This window comes from Ochotona princeps, chromosome 14, assembly GCF_030435755.1.
Source record: "Ochotona princeps isolate mOchPri1 chromosome 14, mOchPri1.hap1, whole genome shotgun sequence".
NCBI lineage: Eukaryota > Metazoa > Chordata > Mammalia > Lagomorpha > Ochotonidae > Ochotona > Ochotona princeps.
The window spans coordinates 8,774,459-8,794,028 of record NC_080845.1 but is presented as its reverse complement, the minus strand read 5'-3'; the positions used below and the strand labels follow the sequence as shown (position 1 = coordinate 8,794,028).

Genomic DNA, 19,570 nt, shown 5'->3' with positions numbered 1-19,570 from the left:
ATCCCAGGGCATTCAAGGAAAGGACTTTAGTTGCTAGATCATGCCACAGGGCCCCAGAATTGTGTTTCTTCATGGACAGGTAACTTGGTGATTAGTTTAGAATCTTAGAACTCTTTCTTCTCCCTATGTATGAACTCCAAGGAATGGACAGCAGTGCTCTTACAAATGGCTTTCTCTTCTTGTCTGTGCATTTACCATATGAAGTTATTCTGTGGTTGGGTTTCACACTCCCATCAATTACCTACAGGCTCTATGTCAGAATCCACAAACAGTACGGGCTCATCTGTCACTAAAAGCAACATTTCAAAGAGGAATACTATTATTCTAAAAATGCTACTGGGACATATTTATACAACACATGAGATAAGACAGAATCCCTCAGCTTATCACGCCTCCCACAGCTTTGAAAATGTCTTTCCAATTCGAAAATAACACAGAAAAATCCAAAACAAAACCTAAAGTTGTGTGGGGAGGAGATTCGGCATTATCAATGTTGCATTTCCATAGAAAGACTTGCCCAACACAACGACAGGCTTATCTGACCAGTCTGTGATCACAATTATAGCAGATTTGGCCGTTTGAGATCAGGCCTAGGCAGTTTTTCACTGCTGCTTCTACCATGGACAGAAGTTAAATGCTTTTTGAGGGCGGACTTGTGCTTGAAATCCATGTCACAGCAGTGGCATTTGTAGGGTCGATCCCCGCTGTGTATATTCAGGTGGTCCTGAAGGGTGCTTTTAGCCGTGAAAGTCTTCAAGCACAGGGTACACTGAAAGGGCCGTATGCCCATGTGGCCCCGGATGTGTCGGTTTAGGTTTTTCTTCTGCGTGAATGTCTTACCACACTGTAAGCACAGGAATAATTTGTGCATCTTGAGGTGGCGCAGGTAGTTTTCGACGTGCAGAAAGCCTCGAGGACATCTAGGGCACTGATGCCTCAGCGAGTAATTGTCCTGCAGGTTGGGAATCTCACTCCCTGGACCGTGACTTCCCTCTGGGTTCTCACAAAATAAGCCTGGGCCTTGAGTCCCGGCGACTTCTGCCACTCTGCTCTCCACCGTGGAGTTGCTCTCCACCGTGGAGTTGATGAGCGAATGCTGTGTTTCTGAGAAGTACATGCCTGCTTTTGAAGAGGTGCATGGCTGGGAGAACTGCTCACTTTCAACACCAGCTGTACTGATGGATTCTACGTGCAGGATACAGATTTCGTTGTCTTTGAAGCCTACATCTGCTGTGGAAAGGTCTGCTGACTTCACTTCCGTTCTCTCTGATGTCAGACTCTCTACCGTGGCCTGCAAGGCATGGCTTTCCTCTTCTTTAACATGGAAGTCTACACCTAGTGGGCTGTCTTCTGAGATTTCAATGATCTCATAGTCTCTGTCGGGATTTTCCTCTTCATTCTTCACATCTGTGTCAGAAGACTGACACAGGTTGGTGTGCTGGTTGTTTTGCATAGAAAGGTCAACTTCCAGATACTTGGACAAGGCTTCTGTGCACTTCTCCACGATGTGAACCATCTGCAGGTAACTGGCAGCAGTCAAGTATTTCAAAAGCTCCTTCCTCTTAACTTCAAGCGCCCCCGTGTAACAGGACAGTAACAACTTTCTGCCAACTTCTGCACTCTGCAAGATGGTGATTCTGACATGTTTTGACTGTGTAAGTAAAAACTGATCCCTCATAAAGGTGGAGCAGGCGGCCAGAATCACCTTGTGCCCCTGGAACTCAGTGTCGTTAATATAAATGGACACATCACAGAACAAATTCTGTTGTCGCAAGAGATTCATTTTCTGCAAGACCACGTCTCCTTGCTGTTCAAACTGGAAGTACAGAACGTCGGACTCGGCGGCCATGGTTGCAATCTAAGCAAAATAGAAACACACACTAATTTAAAAGCAGGGACAGTAAAAACAACAGCTGCCTGCGTAACAACTCTGTAAACTCAGCTGTGTCCTGTGAAGCTCCCATGTCTCAGCTAAGTCCTCATGGTGCGATGCTACCTTCTCAAACACCAAGAGATAACAATGCATTTCTTATTTCTGTTACAGCATTTACTGCGACAAATGGTAAAGAATACCTTTTAAAAAAAGATTTATTTACTTTTATTGAAAAGTCAGATATACAAAGAGGAGGAGAGACAGAGAGGAAGATCTTTTCTCTGATGGTTCACTATCCAAGTGAGCCACAACAGCCGGTGCTGCGTCAATTTGAAGCCAGAAGCTAGAGAACACTTTCTAAATTTTCTCCGTGGACAAAGTTGGTGGCCTTTGTGGTCCACAACACTGCTGATTTTGAATATCCAGTTAACAAGCGCAGTGACTGCGCCCCATGGCTAGGGTCCTCCCCTTGCACATGTCAGGATCCCATATGGGCAGCGGTTCATATCCTGGTATTCCGTTTCCATTACATCTAGCAGCTCTGCGCTACAGAACACTCTCCTGAAATCCAAACACCACCCTTTCTGAAACTTCCATTTTTAACAATCCCTATAGCTCTCTTCCGCTCCCTGACAGTCTAACGTTCTTGGGAAACAAAGCAAGAGGAGGACTTGGCTGTCCCCCAGCTCTGTGGCTTTCATACACCCTCCGGTATGCCGTGTCTTAGTCCCCACCAAGACCCTTGGAAGATCGTTACCCCGCGCCTCAGCCTGCTTTTTCCACATGGAGATTTGTCTCCTTTAAGCCCAAATCGAAGGAAAAACTAAACAAGAATCGTGCTCTCGCCTCCCCCAGGGCACCGCGAGCAGGCTCTGGCTGCGTTCCCACCCGCAGCTCGGGGCGCCTGTGGCCGGCCTGGAAGGCGTCCCCACCCCACCCCCGGCTCGGCGCCGCGCCCAGCAGCCTCTCGCTTCCTCCGGTGTCCTCACCTGCCGAATCCTCCTGCGCGCTCTCTACTCACCGACTCAGGAAACCAGAATGGAGGTTTTCACGGCAGCAGCGGCCGAGGCCGGAAAACGGACTTAGCCTGGGAGAAAACACATCCGGTGTCAACCAGCTCGTTCCTCTGCGGGGCCTGACTGGACGACCCGGAAGGACACCCTCCCGAGGCTCGGGGCCTGCGGTCCTAGAGGCGCTCCAGAACCTCCAAATTGGCGACTGGCTGTGACGTACAGTGTCCAGCGCCGGAACCTCAGAGGCCCCTGGGGATGATTGTGGAGGCGGTCCCTCTCCTTAAAGGAGCAACTTGCTAGAGGGAAGGTAACAACTGCCTTGGAGGCGTCCGTATTCGAGGTTGCCTGACTGGATCTGCCATTAGGATCTGGCCTCAGCCTCTGGAACCAGCTACACCGCTCAACTCGCCCCTGTCCCCCACCAGTCGCCCCATCCTCCCCCTTACCCTTTTCATAAACCACATAATGCCTTAGATCATTCTAGGTGCCAGGATTAAAGCGGACTTCGCACTGGGAATCAAAGCCCTGCCTAACTACACACCTGCGTGGAAATTATTTCTCCCATGTAGGCGGAAGTATCTGCACCAGTGAACACCTGCATTCCCAAAGTGGAACAAAATGAATGTATACCTGAACCAGTTCTTAAAAGTAATCACCCTATCCCCTTAATCAACAGGTTTTAATGGATATAAGGTATTCTAACAGCCAAGTTCTTAGGATTCCCATTTCCTTATGAAGGTAAGCTCAGCGTGTTTTGATCAATATGCATTTTAAAGCCAAGTGCAAGGCATTCCTGCAAGTAAATTCAGCCAACTAGAAAGGAAAGCAGGAGGATAAAGAAAACAAAACAAACAAACAAAAAAACAGACACTAGAGATTTAATTGTCAAACTTTTATTACGGAAACTTCCCCATAATAAGCGAAGAGGTAGTTCATAGTATGTCTAACATACAACGTATTTGAAACAGCTATTCACGAGCTGAAATAAAATGTTCTGGGTTTGTTCAGGACAGTATTTTGGATGCAGTGACACAGGTCACCTTCCATTTATAAATCTTCTAATATAGTAAAACAAAAATCACATCGGGTATACCTCAGAGCCACTTTATTTTGGAGTTTCTCTTTAAAATTAAGCAATAAATAAATAACAAACTAATTAAAAAAAAAGAACTATGGCAAAGATAGTCTTCTCTTTTTTTACCTATCCCATTGATCTGAAAAACATACAAAGACTAAGGTTTAAAAGAAAAACCTCCCTTCTCTACAGGAATATGACTACTTCAAAGTCATTTTTTCCTATAAAACATACTCAGTAATTCCAGTAACTTTGTCTCTTTGCAATATAATCTACAAAACATGTATGCAAAGGAGCAAAGTCTCAGCAAAATTAGAAAATGTCTCACAGAAACAGAACACCTCTCCAGCCAAAAATGGAGCCCACTGTAAGTCAGTGGTTCACATTTGCAAATGGTGAGAAGGAAAAGTTTTGCTGATTTAAGTGATCATAGCAAGCAAGGCAGTTTTATTAGCCCTTGTTTGGCTAACGCCACAGGACATCATTTTCCCTTCATTTCCTCAAGAATGTGGCACAGTGCCTGGCAATGCTTCTAGAATGCCTAAATGAACCCAGAACTAGTCTCCAGCCAGAAAGACCAATCTATTGGAAGTGTTTAAGTCTCCAAACCAGTCACAAACATTGGACAGGAATGTGAGCATGGAAGCACTCCAAACATAAACCTTTCCTGTCAAGAAATGATGTTTTGAAAAAATACCGAAACCACTGGTTTACATGGGAGGGACTCATCAACGCATGTACTTGATACTCTGGCTGGGATCATTGAAAAAAAACAGAATGCCAAGGTGCCCAGATTGAGTGATGTTGGAGAAACAATACCTACTGGGCTTCCCAACTCAACTGTACATTTATTCGTATCTGCAGCATTGGAACAAATATAGAAATTAGACTTCAAAGCTTTAAATCCGACTTACATGTAAATACATCACATGATAAAAATTTAAGTACTTCCTCCAAATATAAAACTTAAGCCTAATTTGGGGCTTATCTGTGCATACACGCCCATAGTTGAAAATTATACAACAAAATGCTGATGTGAACTATGTAAACATTGTTTCCCAGAGAAAAACAACTTTGCATTTGGGGCCTTCTCACATTACCCTTGCTGGTTCTTCACAGTCACTCAGTAAGTTAGCTGCCACTTGTTGGAGAAAAGTGTAAAACTTATCTGACTAAAAAATCATCAACAAATCCCCGATATTTTGTTGGCAAAATACAGGCTGTCTCAGAAAGATGACAGGGGGACCCGGTGTGGTAGCCTAGCGGCTGAAGTCCTTGCCTTGCAAATGCCGGATCCCATATGGGTGCCAGTTGGTATCCTGGCGGTCCTACTTCCCATCCAGCTCCCTGCTTTGTGGCCTGGGAAGGCAGTCCAAGATGGGCCAAAGCTTCAGGATACTGCACCTTCGTGGGAGATCCAGAAAAGGCTGCTGGCTTTGGATCTGCTCAGCTCTGGCTGTTGTGGCTGCTTGGGGAGTGAATCAATGGATGGAAAATCTTCCTCTCTGTCTCTCCTCTTCTCTATATAGCTGACTCTACAATAAAAATAAAAAATCTTAAAAAAAAGATTTATTAAAAAAATGACAGGGAAATACAAAGTTGGAAAAACAAACTGGGGACTTTTTGCTACTACACCATTCTTCATCCTACATTAAATCTTAGGTCAAGGGATAATGGGAAGGAGAGCTCAGCCCTCAGATAAGTGGTCACTTACCTATTTCCACCACTCTTGGCCAGACACCTCTTTGTGCTTTGAATGCCTGAACTTAAAGATGAAAGAGGTGCGATAATGCTCTCTTAAGATTCTCCAGGGGCTCTAAGACTTCTGTTACCTAAATCAAACTCATGGGTCAGCAACAACATTCAAAACTCTAAATCTGGAGTATAAAGTGTTTTAGAAAACAGAGGTTGTTTTTGTTTTGCTGTATTGGAAGATCAACTTTCTATTAGCAGTACATCAAAAGTGGCAAGGTGGGACAATGTACCTTTAAGATGGATATTTGAATGTAAAAATCTGATTGCCCCTTGTGTGTCTTCACTCTTTCCAGCCATGTGAGAAGGCGTACCAGGAAATGAAAATTTATAGATTCTTATAGCATACCACAGAGCCAAACCTTTCTGAAAGCTAAACTGTGAAACTGAAACCAGAGACTCCCAAACAGCATCCTTTTAAAGATCCCTGCCTGGAGTAATCTTAATTTCAACACCATCAACAACTTACAAAGAATAAATATCTGGCCTATTGGTGGGACATGCGCCCAGGAAAACATCCCACATGCTGTTGTGTAATTGTATTGCTATCCTTTGATGCTTCGCTCGTGGCAATGTGCATCTGCAGGTACTGCTGAAATGGCTGTCCTCTGCTCTGTGTGAACATTTCAATGAAATGTACAATGCTGCTCAAAGAGTACAGGACACACCAATACACTGCTTTACAGCCAGCTCCACGACAAGTACAAATGGTAGGAAGCAGATTCATTCATTTTTCAGACATGTATGAGTTATCAGTAGACACACAGATAGTTCTATCACATTTTAGGTTAACAGCAATATCATATTTTAGTCTACTTTCTGCCCCTTCCCCCGCCAAAATGACTGTTCACTTCTTTTAGTAATAGCATCTATTGAAGACAGTTAGGCATATTAACTTGTTGTACCTTCGGAAAGTGCCTGATGAAAGGCCTAAAATAGTGTCAGTCTAAGACATAAGCTGACATTAGGCAGACAAATGGAATTATTCCTAAGGAAAGGAAAACAGACATCACAGGATAAATAATTCAAAAACAGAAAATAGGAGAAGACAAAAGGAAGGCAAAACCATTCCAGGTGGGGAGTTGCAGGGTCTCTTAGTGCACTGACTTCTCCTTCCCACCTGTATGGAGGCCTTGGCGAAGTCAACTAGCACAACCACTCCTACAAGGACTCAGACTATTGCCACAAGGTCAGTTCTAGTGAGGGAGCATGAAGCCCCGACTCAATTCACGCAAGTACTATCACTCCTTAAGTTCAGCACAGCTTGGGCCAGTTTACCTGCATCCAGGACCTGCGTTGCATCAGGTTGTGGCTGACACCCTTTAGAGTCTGTGACTGTTGTACATGCAAAAGAATCAAAATCCACTGTGAGGTCTTGTACATTTCTCTCATTGGCATTATCAAAGCTGTTTTTGCCATGCAGCTGTTTAAGGTGTTTCCTCAAAACTGGCTTATGTGCAAAAACCATGTCACAATAGTTACACTTATGGGGCTTATCTCCACTGTGCAGGTTCAGATGATCCTGTAAGGAACACTTTTGAGAAAAGGTTTTCCCACAGATTTTACACTGGAAAGGTTTAATTCCGGCATGCACACGCATGTGTCGATGAAGGTTGCCTTTCTGAGTAAAAGTCTTGCCGCAGAGTAGACACATAAAGAGTTTGTGCATTTTTAAATGGTTGGCGTAGTTCTCCAGGTGACGGAACACCCTGGTACACTTTGGGCACTGGTGATGCCACTGTAGGCCTTTGTCTACGCTGCGAATATTAGGCCCAAAGACATCTTTTGAGGCCATGATGATGTTATCACTGCCTGTGTAAGAGAGGGCATAATTGTGGAGATGGTTTTGTTCTATTTCACTGACTCTGTTTTCCACAGTTGAATTTATCAGGGAGTGCTGGGGCTCAGATGAATGTAAAGCAGTGGGTTCAGAAGAGATAAATTGGTTCTGATCTTTTTTATTTCTAACCTCTGACACATCCCCAATAGATTCTACCTTAACAATCTGAATATCACTGTCCTCCATATCCATACTGTCTTCAGATGGATGCATACAAGGTGAGTCCTGCTTTGGGGAGCCTCGGGCATCTCCCTGCTGTTCTTTGGACTGGGGAGAAGCACTCTGCTGTTCGCATCCCTCTTTACTATCCATTGGTTGTTTTGGCTTTATAAACTTCCACAGGGCCTGTGTACAGCGCTCTACAATGTGGCTCATCTGAAGAAAACTTGCAGCAGTCAAGTAATTGACCAGTTCCATCTCAGGGAATTCCAGCACACCACTATAACAGGATAAGAGCAATTGTCTCCCCACTTCAGAACTCTGCAATATGGAGATTTTCACCTCTCTGGAATCATTCAGTAAAAACTGGTCTCTTAAGAAGGGGGAACCTGCAGCAAAGACAATTTTATGCCCCTGTACCTCAACATCATCTATGAGAACTGTAACATCACAAAATTTATTCTCTTCTCTTAATTTGTTCATTTTTTGTAACATTGAATCTCCATAATTTTCAAACTTGAAGTGAAGGAGATCTGATCTTTCAGACATTTTGGCAGACCTAAGGAACAGAAATGTAAAAAGGTTGAATTTAAGGAAATTCAAACAATTAAGAAACCTGGATTTACCTTCCGAAACCAAATTTTTGCTTTGACATCTGTCTAGTATATAGCCAAAATAATTTTCCTTAAAGAGGAAACTAATAATATAACAGTTTTTCAAAGGCTGTGAGAACAACATCAACTGATCAGTGGCCTGTAATATGGACTTGTTTCAGTGTGTACATCTTGGCATTCACGCAACTTGAATACAAAACAGTGCTTGGAGAGCACAGGAGAACTTCTCATTTTTTACAGGAGAATTCTGCTGGGTTGTTTAAATTAAAATAAGACATTCAAACACAAGATAAAGTCATTTTCTTTTGCATGAAACTGTGAACCTGTTTTTCCTAAGAAGAAGAAATATTGTTCCTTTGCTTTGTATTTTTAAGAACTACAAGGATATTGCTTGTCCCATTCATTCTATAGCAAACTTTGCTGTTTGAAATTTTGTAAATTTACTCAAACATGTATTTCTGAGATATGAAAATCAGTCCTAAAGTAGCATTATTTTTCAAACTTAGCTGGTCAGAAACACAGTTTTCATACTGTCTATTCCAGGTAATGTTACTCTGTTTTAAGGAACATTATGGTAGAAAATAAAGAAAACATTTGATATGGAAAAGCAGCTTAAGCTCCTTGGTGTGAACTGGAGCAGGAAAAGGGTGACTCTAATCAATCCCTACCAGGTTCAGGTCCATGCTCCTTACCCCTATTCACCCATCACTGTGCAATGTGGACTACTACAATAGCAGAGTACTAGAATTTGATTTTATTAAATGTTCAGCTTCTATTCCCCTCAATCCAATTTTTACACTATCTCATGTCATTTTTCAAGAACACAAATGTGAGTACACCCCATCTCTGAATAAAATCCTTCAGTGACTTCCCATTGTCTCCCAGATGAAGACTAACTTCTTGAATATAAACTGATTAATTAAACCTAGAAATAATGGTAAACACTTGCATAATGCATTTAACCTGGGAGAGGTACCTCTGCATACTGACCATGTTCTAATTTCATAGTCTCCAAGTGATTTTCTTATCACTTGGTTTCCATATTTCTCTATAAAGAATGTATTAGGTCAAAAGCATAATCCCAGTCAATGAGTCATTGTGAAAGAAAATAAATTGATATTATTATTTATATACCAGTCCTCTGGATTAGAAAATGTCAGGTCTGTATTTGAGAAACACATTCTTGTGCATTTGTCACCTCCTGGTTCAATCAGACAAGACAATCAGCTTCTTCTGGCCAGGCCTGGTTCCGGAGGCCCCATCTTGTTCATCCTAGCTTTGTAACACTGACTCCCACAGGTTCAGAGACTGTCAGTTCAGCATAGTTTTGGCTAGGTGTTATTCTGGTTCCTCAGTACCTGATAAATACTACTCCATTGACACTAGGTCTTATCATGGTTGTTTCCTCATTATAATACACTATCTGTTCATTGAGTCTCACTTCTGCTTCTGAGAGGATCTTTTAAGGGCAAGAAGAGTTTCCCTACTAAACTCATACCATAGCAGCTCTGTCACACATAACACTTGAAACTCTTCATTAAATCCTTACTTGTCCCCTCCAAAGGGGCAAGTTTTATGGTTTTAGAGGGAAACACCTCTACCCTTTTCAATGGGGCTAATGCTAGGATGCAACTTCTACAGAGAAACTGTCTTTCCTTTACTTTGAGTTCTACTTTTTGGCAGTCATATTGCCTATTCTATTAGCAACCAAACTCTCTCTGTTCAGACTGGTATGTAGTCCATCACCTAACACTGTACTAAATACATACCAGATTCTCGATTTGTATTAGTCGAACCTATAGAATCAGTTTAACAGTGGAAGGATGACAAGCTGCTGGAATATTAAGCAGGTCTGAAGCCACAAGAGCTAGGAAGGAATGAAAATGGAATTAGGGGTAGGGAGAAATAAAAAGATAAAGACCTTGATAACTGCATTAGAGGATGAATAAAAAAGGAATGATTTTGGGAGTGGGAGTTTTGGGGGGGAAATCCCAGTCTATATAAAATTGTACCACATAATTCAAAATTCAAAATAAAAATATATTTTAAAAAAGAAAGGAATGATTTTAAACTCAGGAATTCAGTTGAATGTCACTGAAAGGTAAAATTTAAGAGGGGAAAGTGATATGATACAGATGTATCAACAAGCCTACACACAAAGTATAAGCTTTTCCTTTGCATGATATTCTGAGTGTACAGATAAAAATAATAATACTGGTTAAAATTTCAGTAAGAGATGTAGAAATACAGCATCAGAGAAAAGACAACATCATAATAAAAATTAACAATCTAGAATATACAGGGAATATGTCAGCAGTTTGAAACATCAAAACTTACTGGTCAGTGTGAGAAACTGATAATTTCAAATGTTCATTCTGGAATTGGGACAATATGTGATCTACTGATAACCAGAAATTTTATATATATAAACATATATACATGGCTGTTGTTTCAAGTAACAAAGCAAAGTGGTACTGATTTGGGGGTTTAGCAGGTCTCGAAGGCGTTAAATGGAACCTGGATACTGTCCACTTGGTATCATGCTACTCACAGCTAAAAGTAAGTGCCACCTGCTTCCATCTATACTACGACAGCACTCAGAATGCTTTAGAGAACTAACTTCAGTGGCAACTGTTCTTTGAAGCTCTAAATGTCAGAAGCTGAAATTCATTTCATTCACTTCCTCTCCATCGCTCTTAAATGAACTTAACACACACAGCCAGGCAGGTACCTCGGGAAGGCGCTTGCTCCATCCTGCAGGCTGTAGTCCAAGAAGGTGAGGAAATTTTATTCTATTTAGAAAATTTTCTGTTTATGTGTCAGCCCACTTAATTGTCACCTCTTGCCACATAGTTTATTCCTTAACTTTATGTCATTAGTTTCTCTTTTCAAAAGACAATTATTTGAGAGCAGGGAACATCAAACTTACACAATTGATTCTGCAAAATCCAGCTGAATCATGAAATCTTAATGTTCCCTATGAAACTGTATTGTGCTATGGTAGAGACTCTTCATTGATGTTAAAGTGGCCTTGGGAGAAAGTTTTAAAGTTTGCTTCTAAAATGCAATCTGCTGCCAATGTAACACCGGGGGCTGAGCACTAGCATAAAAGGCTAAGCCTCTGCCTGCCATGCCAGCATCCCATAGGGGCACCGGTCTGAGTCCCAGTTGCTTCACTTGCGTGCGGCTCTCTGCTGATGGTGCAAAAAGGCAGCAAGGAGGACCCAAGTCGTAGGCCCACAACATCCGCTTGGGAGACCCAGAAGAAGCACTTGGCTCCTGGATTCAGACTGGCACAGCTCCGACCATCGACATCCTGGCAATCTGGGGAATGAACCAGCGCATGGAAGATTCTCTCTCTCTCTCTCTCTCTCTCTCTGTAACTCCACCTTTCAAATGAAAAACAAAACAACAAAACAAAACAAAACTAAAACCCAATTTTATGTTTTAAATATGGGTAAAATAAAAGAGGACAGCTTTTTATCTAAAAATAAATTATATCTAGTCTTTTCTTTGTCGTTGCTATATCTCAAATATTGTGTTAAATACTTTCACTGACCCATCTGGTTTTGAAAATCTCTACAAACATGTGTTATCATTCCTACTTCTCATAAGGGAACTCTAGCTTAGAGAACATTAAATAATGTGCTGAAGTTATCAGAGTGGAAAAGTGAGGTAAATTTTGTGTCCAGGGCAATTGATCCCAAAATTTATGTAAGAAACAATTAGGCTTGGTGCAATATCACGACCACCCCACTTCCCATCTAACTCCCTGCTTGTGGCCTGGGAAAGTAGTAGAGGACGGCCCAAAGCTTTGGGACCCCACATCTGTTTGGGAGACCCAGAAGAGGCTCTGGGCTCCTGGCTTCGGATCAGCTCAGCTCTGGCCGTTGTGGTCACTTGGGGAGTAAGTAGTCATTTACAGCCAAGAGACAGATCTTCCTCTGTCTCTCCTCCTCTCCATATAGCTTTGCAAAATAATAATAATAATAAATCTTTAAAAAAATTAAATCTTAAAAAAGAATACTAGAGCCCAGCACGGTGGCCGACCAGTTAAAGTCTTCACCTTGAATGTGCCAGAATACCATATGGGCACCAGTTTTAATTCCGGCAACTTCACTTCACATCCAGCTCCCTGCCTGTGGCCTAGGAAAAAAGTTGCGGACAGCCCAAAGCCTTGGGACGCTGTATCCACATGGGAGACCCGGAAGAAGCTCCAGCTGTTGTGGCCACTTGGGGAGTGAATCATTGGATGGAAGATCTTCCTCTCTGTTTCTCCTTCTCTCTGTATATTTGACTTTTCAATAAAAATAAATAAATCTTTTTTTAAAAAGGAATACTAGTATGTAGCTGTTTTTACATTTCTCCCTTCAGATTGGGTACAGATGTGGGCCAAGAAAATCCACTGAGTTGTACGGTATGATTTGTGCACTTCTGTTTACTTCAGTTACGCTTCAGTAAGCTTGTGTTTGAAAACAAAAAATACAACTTACAGCCAAATTTATGTGAAGTCTATAGGACTTCTATGGGAAGCCATTTAGGAACCAGTCACATTGCTGACTGTAGGCTTGTTAAACCTTCCCTTTTCATGTATTTTTTCTTCTTTAATCTTTTGTGTTTTTGTTTTTGCTTGAGACATAATGCCAATTGCCACTAGAGGTTATGAATACATTTTATTTCAGAATCCATAGCTACATAAATTTAAGTACAGTAGTAATCATTTCCAATATGCATAAAGATAACAGCTTATACCAGAACTTACACTTGAAAGAAATTTTTAAAAAATGAACAACAAAATAAAGATTTGGTCACTTTTGAGAAAAAAAAAGACTTGATCACTACATCCCGTTGATTTTTGTTTCATATGATTCTCAAATTCTTTCTCCTTTCTTCTGTTATGCCATGATTCATGTCATATCATTTATTGCCTGGGGTATCAATATTAAATTCAAATACTGCTAAGTTTTTCTCGATGCATTTTGAATAACTATCTCAAACTTCAATGTAATGGGAATATTTCCACTTAGGATACTTTCTTTGTTTATACTTACAGTTCCTCCATAATTATTTTATAATAACAGATTTGACCTCTTTTTCTTCTGTTCAAACAGGAGTAATCCAAAAGGATTGCCTAAAGACGATTCTAGGTTGGACAGCACCTCTCCCATCATGTGAGTAGTGACAAAATATCCAAGTTCCTTATCTCCAACTGAACTAACAGCTAGGATAAGGAAAACTTTCAACCTGCATAATTACCACCCAAGCAGCATTTCAGTCTGTTTCCCCATAAAAGCACTTTTATCTCTTAACTTTCCCTTTACAACAACTTGAAAATCTTTTTTCCCTCACAAACACAATATGCCATTTTTTTTAAGAGTGTATTATGGGGCCCAGTGTGTTAGCCTTGCACACACCAGGATCCCATATGGGTGCCGGTTCTAATCCCAGCAGCTCCACTTCCCATCCAGCTCCCTGCTTGTGGCCTGGGAAAGCAGTCAAAGCCTTGGGACCCTGGATCCTGGCTTCAGATCAGCAGAGCACTGGCCATTGAGGTTACTTAGGGAATGAATCTTCGGATGGAAGATCTTCCTCTGTATCTCCTCCTCATGTATATCTGAATTTGCAATAAAAATAAAAAATGAATCTTTAAAAAAAAAAGTGTATTATGGAAGAACCTTTCTCCTTTAAGGATAACTCATGACACTTTAGTTTACCAAGCGCTCATTGCTTTGCTTAGTTTAGACTTTAAGCTGTAAGTAAAATAAACAGAAATACATCTTTACTGTAAAAATCTAAAACCACTATCAATTGAATTCTTTAACTGACTGCCTACCACTCAGCACTGGGTTCAAGTTGGGTCTGTTTGGCCTCCTTACTCCCATTTTGAAAATGATGCTTTTATATATCCTGTCACTGGGACTTCTTATACATAAACTATACATGTGAGTTTTGCTTTGTAATTTCACTTAATGGTTTGAGGTGCTGCTTATTTTGATACAGATCTAGTTCATTCTTTTTTAAAATCATGTATTTACTTATTTGAATGGCACCATGGCAGAAAGGGTCAGCCAGAAAGGTGCCTCATCTTCTGAGTCACTTCCCAAATGTCCCCAAGAGCAGGGCCAGGTCAGGCTGAAGCTGGGCGCCAAGAGCTCCATTTGAGCCCCATGCAAGGGTCACAGGGGTTCAAGTTGCTTGCCAGGCACAGTAGTACAAACAGCATCACAAATGAAATGGCCACTTTTGCAGCAAGCACTCCAATATGGATGCCAGTGTCCCAAGTTGTGGCTTAATCCATTGCACCATAATGCCTGCCCTTCGCTAATTATTTGTAAACTGTTGTGTAGAGGTGGAAAAGTTACTTAATACTATTCTCAGTCTTCCGCTATTGTTTTGCACTGTTCTTCTAAGCTTCACTGAAGTGTGCAAACCTTCATAACTTATTCACATAAAACATATTGTAACTTTCTTTGAGAAGCAGAGCAAGGCCAAAATAACGCCCTTCTGTGGGTTCACATTCTAAACGCCTGCAATGGCTGGGCCTCACTAGACCAAAGGCAGGATCTAGGCACACTTTGGTCAATCAGCAGTTTACCACGACTCAAACCCATGAGCCCTAGGAACACAGGGTTCCCACCAGGCTCTAACTGCTACACTAAGTATCCATCCCTAAAGCTCAGGTTTTCATTCTTTATGCTTTTTCAAACCTTATTTCCTCAATGTTTTAATGCCTTTTCTGGGTTAAGAATCTCTAAATCCCTATAAGCATGGCAAATCTAATTAAACTTGACCTCCATTCAAGCTACTTGAAAATACCTGCTTCTATCTCAGTTCTTAATCACTTGAAATATATGGTACCAGACTCTTCCAATGGCTAAAAAATAAATCAAGGCAGTTGTTTTAGCTAGCAGTTAAGATGCCAGGTAAACTACCTGTGTCCCACACTGGATCAAACCCACACTTGGGTCCGATACCCAGCTCCGCGCTTTAGACTCCAGCTTTCTGACAATACATGTGATGACAGGCAATCAGGAAGGATCAAATGCTTGGATTTCTGCTACCTGCTGGGAACCCTGAGTTGAGTTTACACCTCTTAGTTTAGGACCCGTCCTGCCCATGGATTTTGTGAGCATTTAGAGAATCACTAGATGGGAATTCTGTTTCCCTAACAAATAAATGCCAATGAGCAAATAAAAAAAAAAAAAAAAGAAAGAAAACTCAGTAACTCAAAAAATGTCTGGAGAATGGCTTACAGGACAGTAAATATGGAGGCATATTTAATATGGAATCTCTGAATGTGTTATTACTCTAACAGATCAGGCCTGAAAGGAGACAATGGTAATACTGATGGAGAAGAGAAATAGATTTGAGAAACAGTTTGGAAAAACTGCTCTGCTTGGTGACCAAGGGGTTAAAAAAAAAGAGCAAGGTCAAGATGACTCCAGGATATCTGAATTAAGCGACTGACACCTTGGATTGTGTTTCATTCCATAGGCTAGGGAAGAATGGAGGTGATGATGAGGAGTTGGCTCTTGAAAGTGTTCGTCCAGAAATGTCTGTATGACACAATCAATTCAGTAGGTTAGATATGGATCTTAAACTGAAGACCTGATTAGAAATGCCACGTGATTAATGAAAACATGAGATTGGAAGAAATGAACCTAAATTGCCAGTGAGTAGAAGATGACAGTAGAAATTAAAATTATATATAAACACAAACTTAACTCCCCACTACTTACCTTCCCAACCTGAATCTCCTTCCAAGTCACCCCAGTGTTTATCAATGAGCCTATCTAACTTAATGCCATGATTAAAAACATGTCTGGAGCCCACTTCCTAGATCAGAGCCCTGCTCAAGCACTAACTGTCTGTGAGACCTTGCAGGAAAGCTTCTCACTCAGGTTTTCCAACAATAATACATTTCTGGGACTGGTGTTGAAGTGTAGTAGATTAAGCTGTCATTTGAGATGCTGGTATCCCATCTCAGTATCTGCTTGAGTCCTGGCCACTGTGCTTCCAACCCAGTTTCCTGCTATTGCTCCTGGCAAGGCAGAAGATGGAGAAAATTTCGGGCCTATACTACCTACATAAGAGACTAGAGTGGAAATCGTGGCTCTTGACTTTGGCTTGGTCAAAACTGGGCTATTGTAGCCATTTGGTCAGTGTACTATTTGGGGATATGAAAGATGTTTCTGTCTTTCTCTCTGTATGATTCTACCTTTCAAGTAAATAAAATAAAAATTTGTGGGGGAAGGCTGGCATGGTGGCTCAACAGGTTATTCCTCACCCTTCAGGTGCTAGGATCCCATGCAAGTGCTACTCTACTTCCCACCCAGCTCCCTGGGTATGGATTGGGAAAGCAGCAGAGGATGGCTCAAGTTCTTGGGATGCTGCAACTATATGAGGCACCTGTAGCACTTCTGGCTCATGGCTTTGGATTGGCTCAGCTGTGGGCTGTTGTGGCAATTCTGGAAGTGAATCAGCAACTGGAATATGTCTCTCTGTAAATCTGCCTTTCCGATAAAAATAAATAAATCTTTTAAAAAATGATTTTTATACAAAATACAGTACATCACTTCATAGGATTGTTATGAAACATCAGTGTAAAGTTTTAAACAAATCACAAAGGTATCTACTATATGATCTATAAACATGTGTCAGATAAATAGATAATACCTATCAATTTTCTATGTGAAATCTTTCATTTGTGTCCTTTTCTCATTCTCATTTTAAATAAAAAAGCTGAAGTTTCCAAAATATATTTGCTTTACATTTTACAAGATCATGAGTAGGAGCTGCGAGAAGCTTAGCAATTAAGATGCCTGCATCTAAGCAGAATACTTGGGTTTGACAGACACTAACTTCCTGCTAATGTGGATCTAGGGAGGAGGTAAAGGTAATGTCTTAAGTAACTTGGTTCCTACCACCCAGACGGAGACCTGGATTAAGTCCCCGCTCCTAGCTTCAGGCTGGTCTCACCCTGGCCGTTACCCAAATTTGGGGAATAAATGAGAAAATGGGAGCACCCGCTTTCTCCCTCTTTCTCTCACATTAAAAACAAATGAAAACACCAGTTATCCCTTAATAAAGAAACACAAACTTCTCTTTTCATCTTCCTGATGCTAGGCACAAGTTGATCTAATTAATGCCTCTTCAAAATTCTTTTTCTCATGATCGGTGGAACCCATATTCTTACGTTTTCTTTTCTATTTGTTTTTGCTACTATACTAGTACTAGTTCCAACTGCTCTTATGTTAAATAAGTGCAACCACTACCCACCAATTTGCTTCTCTGTACTCATTTCTTAATGCCAGCATTCGGATATCATGGCTTCCACCTGTAAGCTAATAACACAAATCATTACCTCTAGCCACAATGTTTAGATTCATCTCCAGTTTTGCATTTCCAACCTTATACTGGATGGTTTTATGTGGCTATCTCATTAGACTTTAACTAAACAAGTCCCTCTTTCCCCAAAATGATTTTAAATAACCTTCAGGTTTAATTTTTGATGATGCTATCACCATTCGTCCTATGCCACAATTCAAGAATGAGCTGGGATAAATTTTCTACCTTAACATAGTTAATGAGGTAGTGTTGACATTAGCTCAAGCCAGCAATTCTTTCCTCCTCTCTAGGAACATGGTCATCACTTGATACTAGCACTTTATTACCAAGCATTAGTCTCATCCTAGCTCTTCAAAATAATCTCCTATCAGAGTACCAAGCCCTGGTGCCCCACTGCCACCTAGTAGGTAGAGTTGCAGCCTGTCATGAAAGCATCCAAAACTGGCAACCAATTAGTTTCCCAGCTGTTTGTTACACTTCTGATCCAGCTCCCTGCTATAATGGTCTGGGAAAAGCAGAGGAAGATGGCCCAAGTGTTTGGGCCCTTGTCACTCACTTAGGAGATCCGGAAAGTTCCCTGGCTCCTGGCTTTTGGCTGGCCCAACACTGGCCCTGGAAGCCACCTGGGTAGTAAAGCAACAAATGGACAATCTCTGTCTCTCCGTGTAACTTTGACTTTCAAAACAAATGAATAAATCTTGAAAAAGAAGAGTATCTGGTCTTTGGCTAGAAATCACATTTGGTTAATAGAAGTTTCTTTCTTATAGGATTTCTATAGAACAAAATGATTTTCTGCAGTGCAAACCTGACTATGCTATTTGTCTTCTGTTCCAAACTTTCCCCAAAATCTACCAGTCTCCTTCAGGATTAAATTCCGCCACTACCTGGCCTTCAGTCTACTTGCACGGTCTGACATCCCATCCTATGCACAGGACCCCACTCTCTCCCTCCCCAATTTCTCTTCCATCCACTTTATTACACCATAGCAGTGCATCTGTTTCTTCTGCCTGGAAAGTTCAGCCACACTTCGTCCTCCCAGCAAATGCCCACTTGAACAGTTCACGTAGGCATGACCATACATAGATATATGTCTGAATATACATAGATGGCAAGGACACATAAGGGCTTCTAATATGGTCCGCCAACTTGACTCTGATCACAGAGCCATTACCTTCCAAAAAAAAAAAAAAAAAAATCCTAAGCCCCGTGCCTAATGCCAGTAACAGAAAAGGCACTAGGGTTAGCACTGAATTGGGGGGTACCCCAGCAAAAGAGTTTACTTAGCTTTGCCAGACATCCTGGCAGGCTAGCTCTAATGCCTCGGCTCCCTAGGTGTATTTTCTCAAAGCCTCAGCTCTGGCACTTCCTACAAGATGCCAAAGTCTGGTGTCCAAACTACGCCCCTGATCTGGGGGAGGGAGAAGAAGGAAGCAGGTCGCAGCAAGCGGCCCCCACCTCCTCTGGCATCCTCAGCATCCCCCATTCCAGAAGGCAGGAAGAGAAAGGGGCGGGGCACAATGTGGGCCGGGCCAGGGACTCCTCAAGTCCCCGGGGGCCTAGGTCAGCCTCTAGGGCCCCCCCACATCCCACTGCAGATCCCAGCAGATCCAGGGCCTTCCCCCCATCCCTAAAAGGGGGCTCCCTGTTGAGAGACTCCCCGCACCCCAGCCCGGCGCTCCGGCCGCCTCCGAACTTACAGACCCTGGAAAGGGGTGGGGGAAGGCCGCCGTCAAGATCTGGCACCGCCAGGAGCTCCGGCCCCTCGGGGCTCCGGGAAGGGGGAGGGGAGGGAACCTGAGCCAAAGGGGGGGACCCAACGGAACCGGAAGGGCAGCCCTGGCCGGACAAAGACAACTTCCAGGTCCCAGGGTCCTCTTCGCCAATCGGAGGGCTCGG

General features: G+C 42.0%; 2 protein-coding genes across 5 annotated transcripts; both read right to left on the bottom strand.

Annotated features, from left to right (window-relative positions):
- Nucleotides 1-276: 276 nt before the first annotated feature.
- On the bottom strand, nucleotides 277-19,400 carry ZBTB6 (zinc finger and BTB domain containing 6). 3 transcript variants are annotated; one of them, XM_058672391.1, is made up of 3 exons: nucleotides 19,376-19,400; nucleotides 2,863-2,960; nucleotides 277-1,858 (listed from the first exon to the last, which is right to left on the bottom strand). In XM_058672391.1, the coding sequence occupies exon 3, from the start codon at nucleotides 1,847-1,849 to the stop codon at nucleotides 560-562; it is 1,290 nt and encodes a 429-aa protein (XP_058528374.1). In that variant the 5' UTR covers nucleotides 1,850-1,858; nucleotides 2,863-2,960; nucleotides 19,376-19,400; the 3' UTR covers nucleotides 277-559. The 3 variants fall into 3 exon arrangements, with proteins under 3 accessions (XP_058528374.1, XP_058528373.1, XP_004593648.1); XM_058672390.1 differs by having other exon boundaries at nucleotides 19,372-19,390; XM_004593591.4 differs by lacking the exon at nucleotides 19,376-19,400 and having other exon boundaries at nucleotides 2,863-3,028.
- ZBTB26 (zinc finger and BTB domain containing 26) lies at nucleotides 6,425-19,479 on the bottom strand. Of its 2 annotated transcripts, none has more exons than XM_058672389.1 (2): nucleotides 19,376-19,479; nucleotides 6,425-8,271 (listed from the first exon to the last, which is right to left on the bottom strand). In XM_058672389.1, exon 2 carries the CDS (start codon nucleotides 8,259-8,261, stop codon nucleotides 6,936-6,938), a length of 1,326 nt encoding a protein of 441 aa, XP_058528372.1. In that variant the 5' UTR covers nucleotides 8,262-8,271; nucleotides 19,376-19,479; the 3' UTR covers nucleotides 6,425-6,935. The 2 variants fall into 2 exon arrangements, with proteins under 2 accessions (XP_058528372.1, XP_004593647.2); XM_004593590.4 differs by having other exon boundaries at nucleotides 19,372-19,474.
- Between the last annotated feature and the right edge of the window lie 91 nt (nucleotides 19,480-19,570).

Coding starts and splice junctions, on each gene's coding strand:
- ZBTB6 (XM_058672391.1), bottom strand. CDS start 1,849: ATGGCCGCCGAGTCCGACGTTCTGTACTTCCAGTTTGAACAGCAAGGA.
- ZBTB26 (XM_058672389.1), bottom strand. CDS start 8,261: ATGTCTGAAAGATCAGATCTCCTTCACTTCAAGTTTGAAAATTATGGA.